Genomic DNA, 22,537 nt, shown 5'->3' with positions numbered 1-22,537 from the left:
CCGCTAAACCGAAAAGACCGTACTCTTCGCAGAGAATGTCTGCGACATCCTTCTGCTCCGAATACGGATTCATAGTCTTGTGCACTTGAAACTGACGATCCAGCATGACGCGAGCCATTTGGCTTCTGAAAAATTCATCGTTATTCTATTCTGTTCACCTTTTTCTTCGAAGAGGAGCGAATAAACACGGGGTTTTGATGTATCGAAAAATTCAAGTAATTCGCGTGACACCTTGAGAGAGCTGCCAAAAAAGCTGAACAATCGGAACAGTCGGTAAAGTGATCTATAAAAATGTATATTCGCATGAACATTTGTGTTAGCGGATTAGAAAGTGAGCTTAGGCCCCCGATTTCGAAACGAAACTAATTTGGAAATGAATTTGAAGGTAGTCGCTTCGGTTCAGGTCAACTGTTGCATCGTTCTCTTCAAGTGCACCAGGATGCAGAGGCGGACCTTCGCGTTTACCGTGCGACGATCGTTTACAAAAACCGACTAATGAACAATTAATGGATGATCAGGGCCGATGTCCGATCAGTTTGAACGGGAGACAGGTGAACCATTCGAAGGATCCGCCGCTGCGCGTTGCGTGTCACGATTCACGATCAACTATACATCGAATTAAAGCTACAGACTCCTCCGATCGCTTCTCACGGTCCCTCTATATCCGGCGGTTTGCTTCCGAATCAAACAGATCGGTGTAAGCGGGACCAAAAATTCATCAGGCTTCTAATCGAAGGGGGAGGGGGAGAACACACCCCTTTACGCTGCTGGAACGAATCGTTCGAACTCCCTGGTTCACAGCGTAAAGTGAGCGTCGAGGGAGCAAGGGGAGATGGGTCGAAACAGAAGTAGAAGGAAGAAGAAAAAGGTTTCGTCGAGAACGTTCGCCCTCGCCATCGATCCGCCATTGATCCGCCATCCTGGGCTTGGCAAGCCTAGCAGCAGTCATCAAGTTCCCCGACGATCTTCTGCGATTGCGATCGGCGATCCGGCGATCCGGCGATCGTCGTCGGGTCCTTCGTCGCTCTCGTCAGTCGTTCGCATCTGTGATTCACGTATCGTGTTTTTATTCTCTTTGTTTTTTTTCTTTTTTTCTATGGTATTCTTCTTCTTCTTCTTCTCCTCCTTACCTTTTTTTGCGTTTTTCTCTTCGTACGTCTCTTTTTTTGTTTATTTTTTTTTTGTTATTCTCTTAGCGATGTTTCTTTAATTATTAGAGTTATCGTTAATCGTTATCGTTATAACTGCTTCACTACGGTTGGTTGACTCTTGGACGTGGATCTGGATGGAGTGTGGTGTACCGGTGTGTACCAAATGCGCGCGTGAAAGAGAGAAAAAGCTCCGTCGCCTCGGTTTTCTCTGTTTTCGTCCCATTCTCTTCTTTCCCGTCCTCTATTCCTCGCCGTTCTCTTCGAGATCGAAGAACCACGGCGGCTCCTCTGTCCAAGGTCCTCGCCAAGGATCTCTTCTTCGCATTCGTCTCCCCTCCTCTCGCTACTTTCGCCCTTTGAGCAACACCATTTTGTCAGAAGATACGCCATTCGGTACTCTTCCTTTCGCTCGTTTCCCTCGACGATTTTTCTCGACGAAACCGTGCGACCTACCAGACTCCGTTTTCTACAATCTTTCTCTAGCAAAAATTCGTTTTGGTGATCAGGATTTTTGATTCGAGTTCCATACGAGAATCGATTAAAACGGCATAACAAATCAGGCAAGAGAATATTAAAGAATTTGAAACGGCCAGCGCGGAGAACATGTTCTCCATTTTCACCGTTTACTCATATTTTTAAGGAAGGTGCTTTTTCGACAGGGAGTCTGATAATAATTCGCACGATTTCATGATTCCCGACAGATCCAAGTACACAACGACTCTCGAGCCTCGTTCAAAGACTTTCGTTCTCTCGTAGTTGAAGCGAGGAACGCTTTTGAGAGCGTAACATAATCGCAGACTAGCACCAAGTTTTCGGTCGTTGATCGCGAGGCAGGCGCGAGATCTGCGTGACGTGCTCGTTTTTTTCCGCACTCGTTTTCCGGCTCGTTTTCCGGCTCGTTTTCCGGCTCGATCGTAGCCGAGGGGAGGAGGAAAATTCAGCGGGCTCCTCTGTGCTCTTCCGGTTCCGGTTCCGGTTCCCGTGTCGGTTCCTTCGCGAACTACAATCGCGTCACGTGTGAAAAAAACAAACACTACGCCTCACTACAGTAATTCGTTCCGCTTGCTGCTCGGCTGGTTTCCGGTTCGCCGGTGCTCGAGGGAAGGTACTAGCGCCTCTTCATCGTTCCCCAGAGACACGAGGAATATCAAACCCCCGCCGCGCCGCGCCGATCGAATAGACTCCGTTTAGAAACTCCAAGGAGAAGATCCCTCGAGCTCGTCTATCACAAAATATTAAGATTACGTTTCTATCGTCTAGAGTACAATGCAAAAATCATTTATTGTCTCTTGGGTCTTCAAGATAGTTGTCGAAGAGTCAATTTTATTTCCCGTCGATATAGCGTTCTCGGAGCAAAGAAATATCAGAAAGAAACGGCTCCGTTCTTTACGAAACGATCAACGATTAAACGATGCCTAGTAGACTGTAGAATGTTATGAATTTATAGCGTACAAATGCTTTACAAAAATGACTGGACGATCGTTACAATAGAATCGAATGGTATTTCAGATTTTTTCTTCTTCATTTTACCCCGAAAGTATTTATGTGATTCGTTTTCAGGTGTTCTACCGATTATTTGCGATATTAATACATGTATGTACATACTAGTACAAAGTAGCGATAGACGAGGCTTCGTTTCGATTAGTCGTAGCGATAATAATAGAAAATAGAGGCTGTTGTCTGCAACGTTAAGAAACCTAAGCGAGCTCAGCGAAACTTCCCTTAACGATTGTCGCGAGAAAAGAACAAGAGTTGGCTTTTTCCGTGTTTCGTGTAGGAGAGTTCGATAGCGATCGTTGTTTGTCATTTTTTCTCTGGTGTCTCTGGCAACGTTCGGCGCTCGGGAATTGAATGGTTTTCGGTTTCCGGGCCAGCAAACTCCGAAAAAAACGAATCTTCTCGCGGCGCCGTCGACGGTCCCGCGACCGTCCCGCGTATTTTTTCATCCTTCTTTCGCTTTCCATTCGGAATGTTCGCCTCGCGACGGCGACGGTCGACGGCGCCACGATCACTTGATCCGCGAGTGCGATACCGATTATGTATACGTACATACGGTGTACACGTGTATAATTATTTTCCGTATATAGACTTATATAAAACGCACGAAAGCGGCTGAAGGCTATTTCATCCTTCCCCCTTTTATTTATAGCGACAAGCCGTACCTTGTTTCCACGCGATTCGACACGCTGCTCGCCGCACCGTGTCTCGTCGTTATTACCATCTTCGTCTCTCTTTCTCTCTCTCTCTCTCTCTCGCTCTCTCTCTCTATCTCTCCTCTCTTTCCTCTCACGTCGTCTGTCTTCTTCTTTTTTTTCCCCTCGTTTTTCCTCGTTTTATTCTCTTTTTATCAATGGAAAAAGAATTCGGGCTTAACTACGGCGGATCCCTTGAGATCACTTGAATATCCTAGAAACATTACTGACTCGCGTGTGTTCGCCTAGGTGCGTGTCTCTCTATGTATGTACCGCATGGCATCCTTGTCTATGTGTCTGTCCGTCTGTCCGTCTGTCTGTCTGTCTGTCTCCTTTCCTCTCCGTGTCGACTCCTGTGTACGCGCGGTAGAGACCGATATCCATGCGTGTCTGTGTACGTCGTCCAGTTCCGTCGAGTAACCCGTCCGACGACAATCTCTCTCTATCTTCTCTTCGTCCCTCGAAGACTTCCGATCGAAGGAGCGGCTCGAAACGGTCCGATTCTGGAGTCCTTCGAACGGTTCCTCGAGACCGACGAGTTTCCTGCACGCACCGTCATCTTCGTCCTCTCGATCCCTCCTCTTCCGGATCTCCTCGATAAAAGCCTGGGGAGTTCTAGGAGGTCGGATAGAAGTCGTCTGCTCCTCTGACGGTGATCAGCGCGTCTCGTCCCCCGGGTTCCTCGATTCCTGCATGCGGACAGCGGCTTCCGGTTGTCGGTGGTCGGTTCGCTCGCAAGGTTGCTGCGCCGCGTTGCGCCGCCGCGTCTGAGTCGCGTCGACGAAGGGTAAAAGATGGGGAGGAGAGGAGCCAGCGAGATGGTCTCGTCCCCGACGGCGAAGCGAGGTCGATTCCGCCAGGGACGAGAGCAGACGAACCACGAAAGAAGCTTGCACAGGAACCTCGGATCGTTTTTTGTCACCTGTTTCTCCGTCCATCTCTCCCTCCAACCTCCTCCATTCCCGGCGCTACTGTCCCGAGGACGTCACTGCTTGTTCCCCGCGCGAGCTCTCGCTCTAATTCTCGGAACCGCTGCCCTTTCCCCAGAACTTGTCGAAGCGGTTTCGCGCTTTCTCCAGCACCTCGCTCGCTGCCGAACGTTGCGCCGTACCCGGCACCACCGTCGGTGCTTCTAGAACGTGGAAACCACCTCCGCTGCTACCTGTCACCCCACCGACGCCGGCACCACCACCACCGCCACCACCACCGACGCCGCTGCTACTTCCGGTCGCGGACTGCGGCGATTCCGCTTCCAGGATACGGTAACCCGGCTGAGGAGCCGTCGACGACGACGGGGTCGTCATCGTCGCGGTCGTTGTCGCTTGGCTGGCGTCCTTCTTCCTGTCGTACTCGAAACCCGGATCCTCCAGGCATCTCAGGTTCGTACCCACCACCGGCTTCATCGACGGGTCCGGCCGAGGATCCGCCTTCGACTCTTCCGCTCCACCCGATTCCTGAAAATACAGTCGATCTTCAGGACATGTAAACATGTCGTGTACCCATAGCGAATCCGCGAAAGTCGAGGACTCGCTGTACTTTATCGTTGGGTTTACCGAACGTTACCTTTTCAGCCGGAGGAGGCGTGCTGGTTCCCCGAGCGCTCGTTGGGAACGGACTGTCCCGTTCCGAGTCCAGGTCTTTGTGGCCGTTCAGGCCGCTGAAGCTGCCGATGGAAATGCTTTCGCTTTCCGGCGACTTGTACCCGGAGTGCTGGGAATGCAGCGACTTGTGCTGAGCCGCGAGCTCCGGCGGTGCCGACTGCGGTGCTGTCGTGGGCAGGGAAGACGGTGCCCATGACTTTGCCTCGCTATGCGGACGCGTCAGGGGTTCTGCCAGTCAAACAAACCGACCGAATTATTCTCTTCCGATGGATAAAACAACTAGTAAGCTAGGGAGTTGTTTCCACTTCTACAGTGTACTTAGCGCAGGATGGGCATTTTCAATTTTCGTCTCAATGCATGGGAACAGAAATTAGTGGGGGAAAGAGGCATTCGAGGGGCCCCATACTGTGACCATCGCATCGCCGATGCAGAGGGTTCGCATAAGATAGGGGGTTGATAGAAGAACGGTGTTCGTTTGTTTATGTACCTTCTCTGACGTTTTGCGTGACAGTGAACGTTTTCCCGGTGTCCAGCGGCACTGTCCAGTTTACGGGCTCCGGGGACCGCATTATCATTTGCTCGGGCGACTTTACCCTGGTCGGCTCCGGAGGGCTTTTCACCACCGGCTCGTCGTCGATCCATGGGCTTGCTGCGGTCGCGGACAACGGCTGCGTCTGCGACGGCGGTGTCGAGGCGACGCTCGAATCTCCGGCGGTCGCGTCTCCGTTCACCTGCGGCTCCGCGGTCACTGGAACGTTTAATCGGAGCTTTTAGCGACGAGGTATACACCATTCTAGTTGGACGCCCACCCCCCAGGGAAGCATGCACTCGATGCATCGAGTCCTCTCACCGTTACACCCCTACGAACTGAGTTTAGCGACCGAGCGTTACGCACCGTCTCACCCCGGCATCGGTTTTTCTCTAGAATTGTCTAGAAGACACCGTCGAACGTTCTTGTCATACTTCGTATCGAGCACGTGGATCGAAACTTATCCTACGATAAGAGTCGTCGAGTGCAGGCATTCTTTAGGGTAATAGCACAAGCTGCGGCGCGGCGTTCGTTCGAAGCGTCCATGGATTACGATAATTCTCATCCTGCATATAAACCTTCCACGGAAAAAAAACTGTACCTCGTACAATACTTAAATGTGTAATAATTGATCAGATACCAACATATTTAATAATGTCAACAATATCGTGAAGAACGGTACAGGAATTTTTAGCGACGACTCTGAGTCACCCCCCGACCTCCAAGGGTTAATTTAGCAAAAGGAGCGACGTTCTTTCGGTGCGTAACACTTTCTCGATTTCCGAGCGACGATAGTACATAATAATCCTCGTCCCCCAAAGTACCTTTCATCCCCATAAAAAAAATCAATTTTCCCAGCTGACCGACTGGTCAGCGTTCCAAATGCGATCGTCTTGAAGCGGCAAGACAAAAATGATCGAGTCATCGAGCGCAGATAATTATATATATAAAATATATATATATATACATATATATATATATAATACCGGAAAACCATCCAGACACGGTTACCAGGAGATCTACACAGAGTGGACACAGAGCAATTTCCAAAGAGAAGTACACTAGCGTACTCAGAATGCAGGAGAGACACACGTACAGATAAATATCGATACATATTACACAGAGACGAGAGCGAGCGAGCGCGCGCGCACACACGCACACAGACAGACAGACAGACAGAGAGAGAGAGAGAGAGAGAGAGAGAGAGAGAGGAGAGATAGAAAGAAGAGAAAGAAAGATAGAGAGAGAGAGAGACACAAGTGAAGGCGGAAGACAGTCAAAAATACACTAGATGATACATCTTTTGTGTGCGACGGTTAGGTGTGTTCTTGTGTGTAGACGCGAGCCGCGCAACAGGTTGACAAAGGGCTCCGAACGTTCGCGCCGGAAGCATTGTTCTCTCTCTACCGCGGGGAGGTATTTGTATTTATCGATCGCGATCGAATTTTTGCAACAGAACAAAAAGAAAAATAAAGAGAAAGAACGAATGGAAGAATCTCGTGAGTTGTCGTGGTACTCGAGATCGAAGGTTAGTTGTAACTCATCGATCCGTATGGCTCCGGTCTCTTGAATTAATCGCTGTTTACCTGTGCCAGAAGTCTCTGTGTGGACGTGTTCGCGAGGCTTGTACCAGTTTGGAAGACGATCCAGTCGTTTTGTATCAGGTTCGTTATCGGTCGTCTGTATTATGTACAACGGATAATCCGCTTTGCGTATAAGCGCATACAATTTTCAGTTGCTTCGTATCATTGGAACGTCGAATGTTTTAAGGAATTTATAACAACTGGTTTTACATGTACATGTATATAAATTAATATAATTTAGGTGTCAATATAAAAACATGTAACTCACCCTGTATATTATCATATCCACAATTCCACGACGTTGATTGGGATTTTGTAAAAATCGTTGATCACTGTCAACGATTGCGAGTACCTTAGGTAATAGTAATTACTATGACACGGCAAGTACGTGGATAGCAAGACGAACACCGTGTTAAGCAATATCCCAATCCCTCGATCATCGGCTCGTTTCGAAGACGAGCTCCCTGAATCCGCCGCCGGGAGTCGTGGCGCTAATCGAACCCTCTTGATTAATCGAATCTCTGGAGATTAATTGCTGTTCGCTTCGAGTGGCAGTGTCGATGAAACGTGTCCGCGTGGTTGTTTAAGTGTGGATCGCGGGGAAAGAGGATCTAGCGCAGCCGCTAGCTAAATTTCGATTTTCTTGTGACATTTTGGAAATTGGTTCTTGTTCGGTGGGACATGGCAAAACTGGTTTTTGCGCATACAGAGCGAACGCATTCTCGGCGGAAGCTTAACGAAACTGGAGAGCCGATCAGGACAGCCCTGTCCTGATCTGATTTGCGCAAAAACCTGTGTACGGAGCATAAGCGGGCGCGAATCTTTGCGAATATCGCCGGAGGCCGTCCTCGACGTTGCACTGAAAGGCGCGGCAGTAATAGAGAGAGAGAGAGAGAGAGAGAGAGAGAGAGAGAGAGAGAGAGAGAGAGAGAGATAGATAGATAGATAGAGAGAGAGAGAGAGGCGATACAGTGTAAGGAGATTGAAAGAATGAGACTGGACGACACAGCGAGTACCAATGCGGATCTTCTAGGTCGTCTCAGAAGCGAGGCAGCTTTTCTCAAGGGCCGTGCGATAAATTAATAAAGTGTTACACTCCAGCATCACGGAGCACGTTCGTTCAAGCTGCGAGATTAAACACGAGCCGGTTCGAGAGCACGGTTTAAGAGATTTCCGTGCGGAGGATCCGATGCTTCGAGGATCGCTCTTGTTACTTCGAGAGACCGGACCCGCTATAACGTTTATTATACATTATGGAACACCTCGGGGCTTCGTGATCCACGGATAAGTGAAACCAGGGGAAGAAAAGAGCTTCTTCTATCTTCATCCGTTTCCTTTGCTTTTTGCGCTGCTGAGGGCCGAGAAATTAAAACCGCTGTTTGGAAATTACATGGGACGTTCGGGCCGTAGAATTATTCTAGTGGAGCGTAGCGTTTCCCAAGATGTTTCTACCAAACTGGTTGTTCCGCCAATGTTTTTTCGATTGTTTCAATTCGATCGTACGGTAAGCACCATATTATTAAAGTTCTGTCGTATTTGAAATTAGCAGGAAATTAAATTAGTCATGAAAAACACGACGAATATTCTTTAAAATACGACAGACTATTCCTGGAACCTAATATTTTTACTTAAAAAACAGCAAAAGAGTAACTTGTCTGTGGAATCAACCCGAATCACAGATTGGGAAACGCTATAGTAGAGATTCGAGTGGTGTGATTCATAGAGACAATATAGTCGATATAGTGCTTCTGTGACGACCTCTCGACATGGACAGAGACACAGAGAGACAGTAGAGAGAGAAAGAGAGAGAGGGAGAGCGATAGTAGAGGAGAAAGAAGGAGGGAGGAGAGAGAGAGAGAGAGAGGGAGAGAGAGTGAAAGAGATGTATATAGAGCAATATATACACACAACAACAAACACGGAAAGCGTAAAAGATATCAGACGTTCGAGCGAAAGAAATTAGCAACAGGCCGAACGGCAGATAGCATGCTACTTACTAGGTTGGACGGCGGTAGCGGCTTGGTTTGACGCGTATCGACTATCGGAGGATGATTTGGATGGATCGGCGGCGGCGGCTGCGGCCGCAGCCGCAGCTGGTTCGTCGCGGGCCGTTTTTGCCTGAGCTTCGTTCGGACCTTGGCACCGGCTTATATCTTTAACACGGTCCGGCCTGGCCGCAGCGGCAGCGCTCGACGCAGGTGGGTGATGGACACTCGTATGAACTGAATGCTTTACCGGGGGTTTTACAGTGGTACTAGCGGTGGTGGTGGTGGTGGTGGTGGTGTTGGTGGCGGTGGTTGTGGTAGTGGTTGAGGGTTTGGCTTGATGAAGAGGGCGATGGGGAGGAGCGGTGGTTGCGAGGAAGGCTAGAACATACCGGACAAGAAAGTACAATGATGAATAAAGGCCAACCCTCCATCGGGGGGAAACTTACGCTGTCGTTGTCTCTCGACCGGCAGCCCTGCTTAAAATGCGACCGGACACGCTTTCGGATGGTTTCCGGTGACCAGTCCTCCCCGTATCCTCGACGACACCGCTTTTGCCACCGTTTCGCACACAAGTCGGTGCCAATTTCATCATCACCGTTCGCTTAACCCCCGCTTGGCGAATACAGGATCCCTCCCGACCCGTGTCTGTGTCTGTGTACCGTCAATCAGCGACACAATCTTTTAATTAACGCAACCCTCTCTACGTCACGCAACCAGATTACCTTAATTACAGACCACCTAACATATCATTAGAACCATAACGGACATGTACTTTGTAAGACGCATCCCAATACCAACGATATTACCGCATGCAGAACTGTCGAACTTGTATCAATTCTACTGTGTATATGTATATGCATATGTATATGTATATGTACTAGATAGTCAACGGCTAGGCTACGGTTTGCGAATGATCTTATTGTTAGTCAATCTTACGGCAGAGTCCAAGGCTAGTACTGCGACGTGCAAAACTTTCCAGGGAGCTACAAAATTTCTTATCGAATTCATGGAAAATAGATTAATTAGATACATACACCGTTGTGCAAATCAATTTCACCCTTTTGCAGTCGAAGCTATTTTAACTTGAAAATTAAACATTTCTTCCGAACCTAGAATAAATTTTAAGTAACAGATCTCTCTCCGATCCAGGGGTGCAGAATCGCGCTATAGCGATCACGACGTATAATTTTGAAACAGCCTGTACATGGACTGTCTAAACTATTTACATGTGAAACGTGTGTTCAGACAATGAAGTAGTTGGAATACAATCGAGGTTCTACTGTACAAACAACGATTTAGTAATACAAATACAGATTCGAATTACGGTATGATAATTGTTCATGGTGCGGACAGACTTGCTATTCGAGTGCAAAGGATAAAAGAAGATTTCCAAAGTTCTTTCTTCGAGCTAACAGATTTTCAGAAAGTGTTAGAAAGCGAAAAGAGTCAATCTGGAAACAGTTACGCATCGCAGTACACATTGCACGATAGATAGAATTCCATAGAAAAAGTAGATTATACAGAATTGTGGGATCGCTACTGTGGATCCGAACGGACCCTGTATTCGCCGGTACACTGACTCCGTCGTTCGAGGGTTAAACACGGTCGCCGAAACAACCCTCTGAACCTTCTCAAGTCTAGAGAGCTGGCGCTAGTTTACAGTTAGGCGAGCTCTTAAAATTAACCCCGTCCCAATAAAAGGAGACGTCGACGAACAGAACGGAAAGCGAATTTCGCGCGCGTAACACAGCCCCGAGACCTTCTCCTTTCACGTTCCTGCGAAGAGGATCGTCTCGTACTGTGAAAAAGGTCCCCGCGGTCGCGGTCGTCCGAGAATAGTTGACGAACTTGCTATTTTTATCCGCCCGCAATGTCTCTCGTAAAACCAATCCGTGGGGGTTGGATCTCGGATCTACCCCCGACAGAGGGGTAGCTTCGTGCCACGAGGAAGCAGAGTTGAAACGATTGTTGGCCTTTAGCAGTTTCAATAGACAATGGGTATATTGTTCTTCGTGGAAGAGGAATCTCTTCCTTCCAACATACCACACCGCGAGTCAAGATTTATCAAGACTGATCACCGTCCGCCAAGCGTCTTCCCAGAGTCCTCGATACTCATTCGAACGACTTTCAATTACCTATATTCCAAATATAATTACTACTATAAATAGAAAGCGGATCTTTTTTTACCGTTTGAAATTACACCCACCAATATTTCTATAATAATAAACGCATCAAATCCGCTATCCGATTATAAATTATTCAAAAATATTTCATCGATTGCAATACTCGGAGCATTATTTCTGTTCTGAATGTGTACACTTTGTATTTGCTGAATGATCGACCGTCGCGTCGGAGCGATCAAGTATTTTCGAGGATTGTTTCCGGATGTTGTTGACAGATTTATTTTCGGTCATTAGTTTAGATAAGCCACTCGAAATGTTTAATTTTTCGTTTTTTCGAGAAAACGGAGAGAAGGAGAGAAGGAGAGCGAGAGAGAGTGCGAGAGAGAAAGAGAGAGCAGTCCGCGCGATTGTCGAACATTTTAAGCAAGGCTGCGCCACTTCGGCGGGTTCATTCTCATTTGGAGAGGTCATTGAGGGCTGTAGGGTCTCCCGGAGTAATCGAATCCGCGCGGAATCGCGTCTGTGCTCGAATATCGATGTTCCCTTCTTAACATTGCGTTCTCCGGTTTTTGCCGCGCGACTGTATCGAGATCGACGAAAGTCGACCAGTGCGACAATTCCATTGCGACGCTCTCTGGCGAAACGTCGATCCAATCGAGATTTTCGTCAAGGAATCGTCTCAACCCCTCCAAGAACAACAGTACATTCTTCGATTTTAGTTCAACTTTCGATAAATTCCAGACCGAAAACTATTTTTTAAAGATCGTTTCCATCGAACTCGGTTCGCGATTCCCGCGTGTACAAATTGTAAGGACACTAATGAAATAGAAATGTAGAGCATTGTGTTTGTCGAGGGCCGAAAAGTTTATTCTTAAAGGGGTCGGTGTATCATCGGAGAAGAAGATCGATCGCGACATTAGGGTTGAGTTATTCAAATTTTGATGTCGACCGTCGGTGTAGACGATGGTTCGAACCCGGAACAATTCGAAGCACGATTCAGCGTGCTCGATTTTGTTAGCACAATGCCGAATTCATCGACTCACGAGTCTTTTACACACAACAAAGAGGGAGAACGTTTCTTTTGTTTCCGTTTTGGGACCGAGAACTCGATGGGCGGGTTCAACCCTCTGACAATTTTGCGATCGTAAGGGATGAACAAGTCAGACTTTCGATAGGAACTGAAAGAAAAAGAACCAAGTAAACGGAATAAGAATAATAGCTCGTCCAATGTGCTCGTGCAGGATCGTTATAACGCTCTCCTGTCCACTCTACCGTACGATTTCACCCATCAAGAATATTTCAAATTAATTATTTATTCATTTAGATTGCGAGAAGAGATTTTTTCTCTCTTCTGTCGCGTGTTCTCTTCTTTTCAAGGCGAAGAAATGGTGTAGCCGTTAGATGAAACCACGCAAACATTATTGGACAAGCCAGGACTTCCGCGACGGTTCGGTTGACGCGTCAAACTGTTCAGAAGAGGTGAAAGAGTCATAGAAGAGGCGTAATCGGGTTAGTAGAGGTAGAGAGGGATCTGTCAGGTGTTGGGTTGCGGGATATAGGGGGTGGGTGTTAAAAGAACCGAGATACGTGAGAGAGAGAGAGAGTTGGGCTAGCGGGCAGCTGGCACGTGGTACAGAGAACGTACATTTCCGATGGACCTGCGGGGGCCTCCTGTGGAACGGAGTAGGCCCTGGGCCCGAGGGTGGTGGCGGTAATGGCGGCACGCTGGTCGACGGACCCGTCGAAGAAATCGTCGAGGGTTCCCGTATGCTCCAACGCACGCGGCCAGGGCCCGTGACTGAAACACCCGCTGCCACTCCTGATCAATCTGATCTCGCACCGGTGATCGACGATCGACGCGGCCGATATCTCTTTTCTTTTTTCTCTATTCTTTCTTTTTATTCGTCTCGCGGCTGGAGAACTAACTGCCCGGCGCGGCGCAAGGGGTCTTCCTACTTTCATTCGCGTCGCGGATCTTTCTCTATCGTTTTTACATCCCGCGAATTGGCATTTTACGCGAATTTACACGCTTAGTTCAAAACACGCTTAATTCAAAATAACATGTCGATGGTACTCTTCAATTCCTTGAACGCACTTTTATCAGTCTAGCTATCAGTTTACATGAACCAGTTAGGAATAAGTTACCCTGAGCTCACCGGTAGCTCGAATACTAATCTTCCGCAAATACAGCGACACACGTTTAGGCAACAGCTGAATATCAGCCGGTAGCGTGTACAAAGTAGAACGTCCCCCTGCATACCCCGATAATCCGAAAACCCTTTGATCGGTCCGAACGAAATTTTGCCGAGCGATTCCCTGGGGCCACACTGCCAATACAGTCTAGTATAAAAAGCCAGCCGGACACTCTCATCCCCTTCTCTCCCATTATTCCCACCCTCTCTGGTCGCGACAAAAGCTCGGGCCAAAACGCGACGGGCCATCGACGTCCGAATAAAAGGGAATTCGATTTCGTCTGCCGCCGAAAGTAGGTAGACCCCTTTAATTCGAGAGAGAGAGAGAGAGAGAAAGAGAGACGGGGTTGCTGGTCAGGGGTGTCTATCTCTATCCGCCTACTGACTTCGATTCCAGGGAGAGTGACCGTTCGATGACGACGATGATGCAACCGACCGATCGCGATCATAGAGAGAGAGAGAGAGAGAGAGAGAGAGAGAGAGAGAGAGAGAGAGAGAGAGAGAAGAGAGAGAGAGAAAAAACTTGATGATGGAACGGTGATGAAGATGAGTTGAATGGCGATGAGAGATGACGTTGATTAGGTAGAGAATCGCGATGGAGATGATGCGATGCCGAGTGCTCGCCTAATATTTGCGAGCTGGAAGATCGTCGAACATGAGAGATAGAGAAAGAGATAAGATAAGGTGTGATCATGATAATATAATCGGAAGGTCGATCGGTTCGAAGATGAAATCGGGTTCTCGTCTCGGGCATGGTTGGCGTTCGTAAAGACACCTACGGTTAAATGGGGAATACCCGACAACACATTGTTCACCGCAGACGCTTGTCAACGTTCGGCTCGATCTTCGTCGAACCTGACATGGCGAATCATGTCCGTGATAACTATGCTACTCTCGCGACTCACGGAGGCCGTTCGGGAGTGGGGGAAACAACATGTCGCAATAAAACTTTCTGTACGGCCAAACAATAGAGCTACTGGTTACTAGACTGGCAGAGACAGAGAGATAGGTACGATCAATAAACATGAGTATCATGCATCTGCCTAAAAAAACAAAAGTATTACAAAAAAAAAAAGAAACAAAAATAATAAGATGGTACATTATGACCCTGGACCTCGCGAGGATCGAATTCGTGGAACCCGATTCGTGGAAGCATCGAATTATGTACTACATACGATATAATTATATTATTTCTTTCGCTCGAGAAAAAACCGTCCTACACTGGGTGTACAAGGTATTTGTCGACCTTTTAGTAATTGATTTTTAAAAGGTGTACATGAATATATGTACTTTGTACACCCACTGTATATTATTTTGTATAGTTGCTTCGATGGTTCTTTGCAGAGTTTCGAACGTCTTGAAAAATGATTTATCGAACCGCGTATCAAACTCTGGGTTGCGAAGCAGTTTCTCGTTTGGTGGACGGAACGATAGACGATTGTTTAAGATGTTCGAATCAGGGATTCGACGGACCGGGTCCTCGAGGATTCCAGGTCGAACGACGTGTTTGGCAATTATACGTCCGGACACACGCACCGCTCAAAGAATCGGAAAGTCATATCCCCGTGGCTTGAACTCTTTAGAAGCGGTGAATGTCTCACGCGACACGTTCCGAACAAGATGGTGTGACAGTTAAAGAATAGGTAAGTAACACGTTCGGCTTTCGAGGCCCACAAGAGCAAACAGAGCAGTCCAATATAATCGCAATAGATACAATATTTACACGAGACTTCTATACAAAATAAAAAAAAAAAGTAAAAAAAAGGCAGGTAAAGATAGTAAGTCTAGAAGAAACTGTCCAAATCGACGATGCACGAAAAAATGCAAACGGGAGATTGTTTCGTGGCGGATTACGAGCGCCAATCGTTCGGGTTTAGGTATACGATCTCTTTGGATACTAAGATATTATCGACTGTTATCGAGACAGAGGGATATCGAAACGGGGATGTCGACGATGCTCGGTCGGGGCTACTTACTCGGTCGTGGATGCCTTTCAGGCTCACCGATCTTCTCCCTTTGATCCTTCTCTTTATCCTTTGGCTCTTTCTCTTTCTCCTGCGGGAATTCGATCGGGTGAACGATTTATCGGTCGGTGACACGGTTCAGCGCAAACTTGAAAGTTCATAGTAAATTGGGTATAACCGGATACGATGCTGAAAAGTGGTCCTAAACCGAATTGACTTTTGGTCGGACCATATACAGGCTCTGTCCGGAAAGTAATGCGACCACATTTAAAAAAAAAATCTATTAAACATATGGGTACAAACCTTTAAATTTCTTCACAGTAGGACCCTTGGGCGTCGACACATTTTTTCCAGCGCGATTTCCATGCTTCGTATGCTCCTCTTTGACGCGTTCCACGCTTCCAAAATGGCATCCTTTTAGCTCATTTTTAATTTTTGGAAACAAGAAGAAGTCAGCGGGAGACTAATTAGGACTGTACGGGGGTTGAGGAAGTGTTGTGATCCAACTAAGAAGTACCGTTTACTGTTTTCCCGTAATCTACGGAAAAGTTTTGGTTGGAAGTGCTCGACGAGGCTGCGACGAGGGTACTACGAGAGGCTCCAGATAACACCTTCCAGGGAGCATACGAAGCATGGAAATCTCGCTGGAAAAAATGTGTCGACGCCCAAGGATCCTACTTTGAAGTATTTTAAAGGTTTGTACTCATATATTCAATAGACTTAAAAAAAAATGTGGTCGCATTACTTTCCGGACAGATGCTGTACATAAAATAATTTGACAGCGGATTCGATGCGTTTACGACAAAAATAAGTAGGTGTAATTTAAAACATTAAGATCTTGTCCGGTTATACCCTTACAGTTGCCTCGGGAAGGTTTAGAAAAAGGTCTAGTTGCCCTAAAATAAATCATTGAATATATCTCTTATACATACATACATACTCATATGTATACATAGGTACAGTTACTCGAATTAATATTCGGACGCTCTAGAAAAGACAACAACTTTTTTAATATTCTACTATACGGTTTGAACTTTTTTGGGAAGCTAGAGCAATTAGTTTACTATAGGATGTGAAAAGAAATTTTTTCAAAAATCGCAATTGACCAGGATCGTAGAAAAAATACTAAAAGTTGCATTTTACAACTTTTTTATGTTGGCCTATATTGAAAATTTTAAAAATACGTTTTGTAGATCTGTGTGAATTAAATGTATTCTAAAAATTTCGTCAAAATCGGTCGACGTTGCAATGAGCTACAAACGTTCAAAGATGGTAAAAATTGAAGATTTTCACGATTTTCGGTCTATATCTAACAATAAGAATTTTTACATCTTTCAATGCCTGTCGTTTTTTCCCGCATCAACCGATTTCGATGAAACTTTCACAGTGCATATAATTGACACAGACCTACAAAACGTACTTTTAAATTTTCAATATAGGCCCACGTAAAAAAGTTTTAATATGCAACTTTTAGTATTTTTTCCTAAAATTCCGATCAATTGATATTTTTGAAAAAAAAATTTTCACATCCTGTAATAAACTAGCTCTAGCTTCCCAAAAAAGTTAAAATCGTATAGTACAATATTACAAATTTATCGTCTTTTTTAGAACGTTCGAATATTAAGGGCCGCCACCGCTAGACCACGTATACGTACGCGAGGATTGCAAGGGTCCGGGATTCTGCTTCTAATTTCTCGATAATGCAAAGACGGGGCTTTTTAGTAGTCAAAATTGCTAGAGATCAAATCTAAAACTCCTACTAGCCCGTCGGAGAGGCTAGTACGCCGGCGTGACTGCAGCGCCATCTGACGGGCAACATGCAGCCAAATATTGCAAAACCATTGCTCGGAAACGTAAAAGAACGACTTTTGAGGCAAACAGCGTACTAGATTGACCTTTCATCTTGCGATTTTGACTACTAAAAAGCCCCGTCTTTGCATTATCGAGAAATTAGAAGTGGAATCCCGGACCCTTGCAATCCTCGCGTACGTATACGTGGTCTAGCGGTGTGTGAGTGTTCACGCGCGAGCGTCGTCTGCTGGAAAAGGCCCCCTTAATTCGAGTAACTGTATGTGTACTGTATGCGGTGTTTCATTTGATTGGCAGTTTCCGAGGCAACTGTGCGTTGTTGAAAATGTGTCATAGAGATGATTTTACCTTTGCGTCCTTGGTGACAGATGGCGCACGAGGAGGCTGACGTTTCGGTGATCTACGCTCGGTGACAGTCGGGCCAAGACTCTGAGAACGACCGGTTCTAGGGCTGTTCTTCGGGCTGGACTTCGTCTTGGGCTGAACTTCTTCGCGGTGTTCTTTCGTGTCTTCGCGACGTCGTGGTATCACGGGCTCCAGTTTCTCTCTCGTCGGAGAGGGAAGCAGTGCACCGTCTCCTGTCGAAAATCGTGCAAGTCTTTTAATGTCCCATCGAATTATTCGACGCGGCTTCGAGACTTTCATATTTAGACAGCTTATCTCGAGATTATAATCCTACTGCGTCCTCGGGGTGTTTAATCAACCTTCAACGGGGTACCATGATTGATCTAAGATTTTTTTTTCACTTGATCACGTAGGCGCGTCTTCAAAGATGATTTTATATTTGGAAAAAGTGCAAACATTATTTTCAATCTACAGATTTGTCGAGGATCGTAGAACGGTTAGTTGCTCTTATTCGAGAGGTTTCACGATGTATCTTATGATACAATTAGTAGTTTGTTCGTAATAAATATGCATTGATTTTGTTCACTCACCCACACCGGTTGTACGATCCAGATGGTGACGGATCAAGAAATCCTTTCTTGCGCGAGCGATAGCTCTTTCGGTGTCCTGCGAAAGATCGATGACCTATAGAGTCATGCGATAGATTCTATGAATTAGTCCATTGGTTAGTTTCACATAGGGTGTACCAATTAGTAACGCATTAGCTTTCCATCGAGAAACGCGCGCACGATCGAACAAAATTTTCTAGGTCCACAAGAATTCTGGATATTATTAGACCCTTCCAGAATTCCCGAAAATGATCGGGTATTCCCGAAAATATTCAGGAATCTCGAATATATTTGGGATTCCCGAACATTTTCGGGAATCCCGTGGATGTGTTCGGGATCTCTTTAAATGCTGGGATTCGTAAACGTGTCTTGTTTTCTTGAATATGTCCATGGTGTTTGATTTATCTAAATAAAACATCAAGTTCCATTTTACTTGATAATTTATAACTAGACAGCAGATGTTTATGCAAATGCTTATTTTTATATAATAGAAAGTAGGTGAAGTTATGGGACTTGGACAGAAATTTACGTTGTTAAAACTTAACCAAACTCTATATGCATCCACTACTGAAGGACCAAACGAAATTAATGCAAGATATTGGAAAAAATACACATATGCACCAATTACGTCCTGTGATCTCGGAAGGACAATTCCAGTGTACAAATTAATCTTCAGTGAGAAAAGACATCAACTTACCGTTGACAATATAGAAAAAATTACAGTTACATATTGAAATGCAAATTACAGCAAACAATAAATGAAAATACAGTATGCATTGTATAATTAAAAACTAAGATATAGTATATACATAGTTTTATTTTAAATTCTCGTGTAAAAAAATTAATTTCTCTATATTTGTTGCCAATACCTTGGTTCTTTTGATGGTAACAATATTTCCAGTTGTTGAAAACAGCCTTTCGCTAGTTGTTTGTGTACTTGGTATAGCGATGTAACGTTTTGCAGCAACTGATAATATAGGATATCTTTCTGAATTTTTCTTCCACCATTTTATAATATTCTCAGAGATCCCGAACACATTCACGGGATTCCCGGACATTTTCGGGAATTCCCGTACCGTCTCGCACACCTCTAATATTTAGTATAGAAATACCATACGGTAATACGAAAGTACAGCATGCATTTACTTGTAAATAGCGAATGCAGCTGGAAATAATGGTTTACCAATTGGTACGTTTAATAGAATAAATTGGCGAATGCCGTACCGTTTTCGTATCGTCCTGCAATATCCCATGCATGGGTCTAGCCTGCACCGATGACGGTCGACCCGCGGGAGGCATGGTCATCGCCGTGGAAACCGGCGCGACCTTCCTCGTGTTCTCCTTCTCCTTCTCCTCCTTCGTCACCGACCTAAACATGCAATCACTCGTCATCGCGGCTCTCCGAGGCGACCTTTTTGCGAAACCGCGTGGAAGAAATAAAACGCAGCTACGACAAAACCCGTGTGAAGGTTCGAAAATTTTCAATGCAAGTTTTATACTTCATCGGTTATTTTTCTTTCGAGTAGAACGAGTCGGTATTTAGTCAGCCATTTGTCATTCTCGTCATTACTCGTTTGCTAACATATGTAGGTATGTTGCACAGTTATATGAAAAACGAAATATTTCAAGTAGATACATAGTAAGAATTCGTAACTAGCCAGACACGTTATTCCCGTTGGACTGAAATCCGTGCTAATTTCGATCAGAGGGGAGATGGTACATCCGTTGTAAGTATATCCCGATGCGAGTAAATGTTTCGGGTAGAATCAAACGGTAATTAGTCAGCCCCTGGTAATTTTGTCGACGTTGAACGTGTTTATAACTCGCTAATGAATATGTATCGACATCGATGCGATGTTACAGAGCACTCGTACATATATGCTTTAAGAATAGCGGAACTATGTCTGGTCAGACAGCATATTATTTCCGCATTGCGAGAGCACATGTTAATTCAGCTTGCTTTCCGTCGAGCTTTGGTAACTGACAGCACATTCATTCTAAATATGCATGAATATTATATCATATGTATTATAGAGTAAATGTGTCGAGTAGAATGAGCTCGTACATAGTCAGACCTGGAGCTCCTGTTCCTGTTTCTGTTCCTGTTCGCATAAGCCCGCGTTAATTTATCGACGTTGAACGTCTGTAACCGACAGTAATTATATGTAAATATGCACAAATTCTCTATTACCGACTAGACGATTCAAGTAGAGCGAACCTGTGTACAGGGTGATTCTTGGAACTGGGACAAGTTACAAGTTCTTTTTTAAAAAATTATTTGTTTCATCAATTTTATAAAAATTCTCTTCATCTTTTCTTTGCAATATTTCTTATCAATCGACCAAAATAGGGGACACGATTTTCTCGAATTTCTTTGTTTTTGCCATTTCACAATAATTATTAAACATATAATATGAATTTTTTAAGTATATATCGATCGAACAAATAATTTTTCCAGAAATCTTCTTATACTTAAGACTACATTCCTCGATCGAAAACACTCAAATTAAAAAGAAATCGTTGTCCTAGAGCCTCGAAAATACGGTTTTCACCCTCTTAACGCGAATGTCAGCAGCTAAAAAAAAATACGTATCAAATATTCTTCAACAAACTATATCCTGTTTTGGGCCATTAATATCGGCGTGTTACGCTTTGGGCAATGTTAGTCCGGAACGCGTAAGTTAATATTAATTCTCTGAACGTTCTCGCGAACGACGCGACGACGCACAGTGGGGAAAAAGTGGAAAAAAGTCGATTTTTAAATTTTTGCGTATGGCATACAATTTTTGTTGTTCGTTGTAGTTAAAGGTCTGAAGAATAAGGCTGCAATATTGTTTTTTTTCTATTTGTACACCCGTGAAGTAGTAAACTTCATCGAAAGTCGAGAGATTTTAAGGCACGCTTGGCGTTCTTAAACAGTCTCTAATTGTAAGACAGCGTCTGTTCATTGGCGATTTTCAAGTGTTTGAAGGAAAATTCTGTAAATTCTTGTATTACAAAAGTTGTTCAGGTAGGTATACAGAGCACTTTCGCATAGATTTTATTTTGTTATCATCTAAATTAGTATAGTTATTAATATTTGAATATTACCAATCATTCTGTAAGCTTTTTAAAGATTACAAAACTTTATTGACAATTTTGTTATAGTATTGCGCGAGATTGCGTGCTCTTTTTGGTGTCATTACATTCGGTAAAGGTTCGTGATTATAAGCCAAGAAAGTTTAAATCCGAATATGTCCGAATTCAAATTTTATAGCCTATTTAGTATTAAGCGTTTAGCAGCGTTTCGCGTACGCCCGCACGTTCGGCTACGCTTGGCCTCAAATGAAAAAGAAACATTATCCGAGGAAGAAATTTCTGATGTATTTTCGGATGAAAATTAATGGTAATAATTTTCAAATGTTCTTATAATATATATACCGGGTGAGTCATTTAAAGTGAAACAGACGTATATCTTGGAAATTAAGCGTTTTGGAGAAAAATGTTTCAGGCAAAAGTTGTATGGTTTCGAGGGAGGCATAAAATGGTGTCATTGATTTGACCTTGGATAGTCGTTTGAAAATTACGTGAAGGTCATCTTCAATTCCTTAAATAGAAACCCCTATTTTTTATTGCATACTCTTGTAGCTTGTTTTCAGAGCTTTCCAAAACGCTATAATAAAATACTTTTTTCTTAAATATTTTTCAAGTTATAATAGTGCAAATATTCCACTACCGCCTCGCTTTTCTCGATAATCTGAGAAAAAATGTTTCGAACAAAAGAGGAACAGTATTCAGATGTCTACAAATTTCAATATATAAAAGTTGAAAAAAACTTTGTTTTCAAAAAATTGAGATAAATTTGATTTTTTAAATATTAAAATGTATTTTGGATTTCATAATGTTGTAGCTGATCTTAACAGGAATCCAACGATATATAATATTGTAACCTTGAGCCTATAAATAACGCTAAAATAGTTTTTTCCACTTGATCAGGCCAAATACCCCACTGTGGGACTCAGTTTTTCATCGATTCAATTGGAATTTTTTTTAAAATGTTCGTCAAGGACTATACTTTGATGACGTGCTGCGCGAAAATCGTTAACTGTCGCAAGGAATCAAGAATCCTTATCTACAAAACCCAATAACTCCGATACTTCATCCGTCCATACCATAAATTTGCATGTCCCAGCTGAGTTGCAGACACTTTTCTTCACCCTAAACCCTAAACTGCACAATTTTAAACTGTAAATCTGGCCCTGAGAATTACCAATTGAATAGAATTACATTCGGCACTTACGAGACTCACCATTAATTTATTGATCCAATAGCAGCGTTTTCGCTTCTTGAGAAAGAACTTCCTTGTACTTGCCATCCTTTATTCTTAGAGAGCTTATAAGTGGATCGGATGATAATAACATACGCCGTATAATATCTATATTTGTCTTTTCGCGGCAACACATTTATTATTTG

The 22,537-nt window shown here is 44.5% G+C and overlaps 1 protein-coding gene across 25 annotated transcripts in view; it reads right to left on the bottom strand.

Moving 5' to 3' along the window:
- Nucleotides 1-1,126: 1,126 nt before the first annotated feature.
- LOC143209056 (uncharacterized) overlaps nucleotides 1,127-22,537 on the bottom strand; it is an 85,224-nt gene continuing 63,813 nt past the window's right edge. For 17 of the 25 annotated variants that reach the window (XM_076424228.1, XM_076424229.1, XM_076424223.1 and 14 more), the window contains 9 exons: nucleotides 19,310-19,454; nucleotides 18,068-18,161; nucleotides 17,481-17,710; nucleotides 15,336-15,414; nucleotides 12,813-12,965; nucleotides 9,054-9,422; nucleotides 5,432-5,692; nucleotides 4,907-5,172; nucleotides 1,127-4,797 (listed from right to left, as the gene is read on the bottom strand). In XM_076424228.1, coding sequence (XP_076280343.1) covers nucleotides 4,360-4,797; nucleotides 4,907-5,172; nucleotides 5,432-5,692; nucleotides 9,054-9,422; nucleotides 12,813-12,965; nucleotides 15,336-15,414; nucleotides 17,481-17,710; nucleotides 18,068-18,161; nucleotides 19,310-19,454 — 2,035 coding nt within the window. In that variant the 3' untranslated portion in view covers nucleotides 1,127-4,359. The remainder of the gene's footprint in view (nucleotides 4,798-4,906; nucleotides 5,173-5,431; nucleotides 5,693-9,053; nucleotides 9,423-12,812; nucleotides 12,966-15,335; nucleotides 15,415-17,480; nucleotides 17,711-18,067; nucleotides 18,162-19,309; nucleotides 19,455-22,537) is intronic. The other 8 variants (XM_076424225.1, XM_076424248.1, XM_076424226.1 and 5 more) reach the window with 7 other exon arrangements.

Source organism: Lasioglossum baleicum, chromosome 5 (genome assembly GCF_051020765.1).
Source record: "Lasioglossum baleicum chromosome 5, iyLasBale1, whole genome shotgun sequence".
NCBI lineage: Eukaryota > Metazoa > Arthropoda > Insecta > Hymenoptera > Halictidae > Lasioglossum > Lasioglossum baleicum.
Note: the sequence above shows the minus strand (reverse complement) of the source record. Positions and strands in the feature narration are given on the sequence as shown.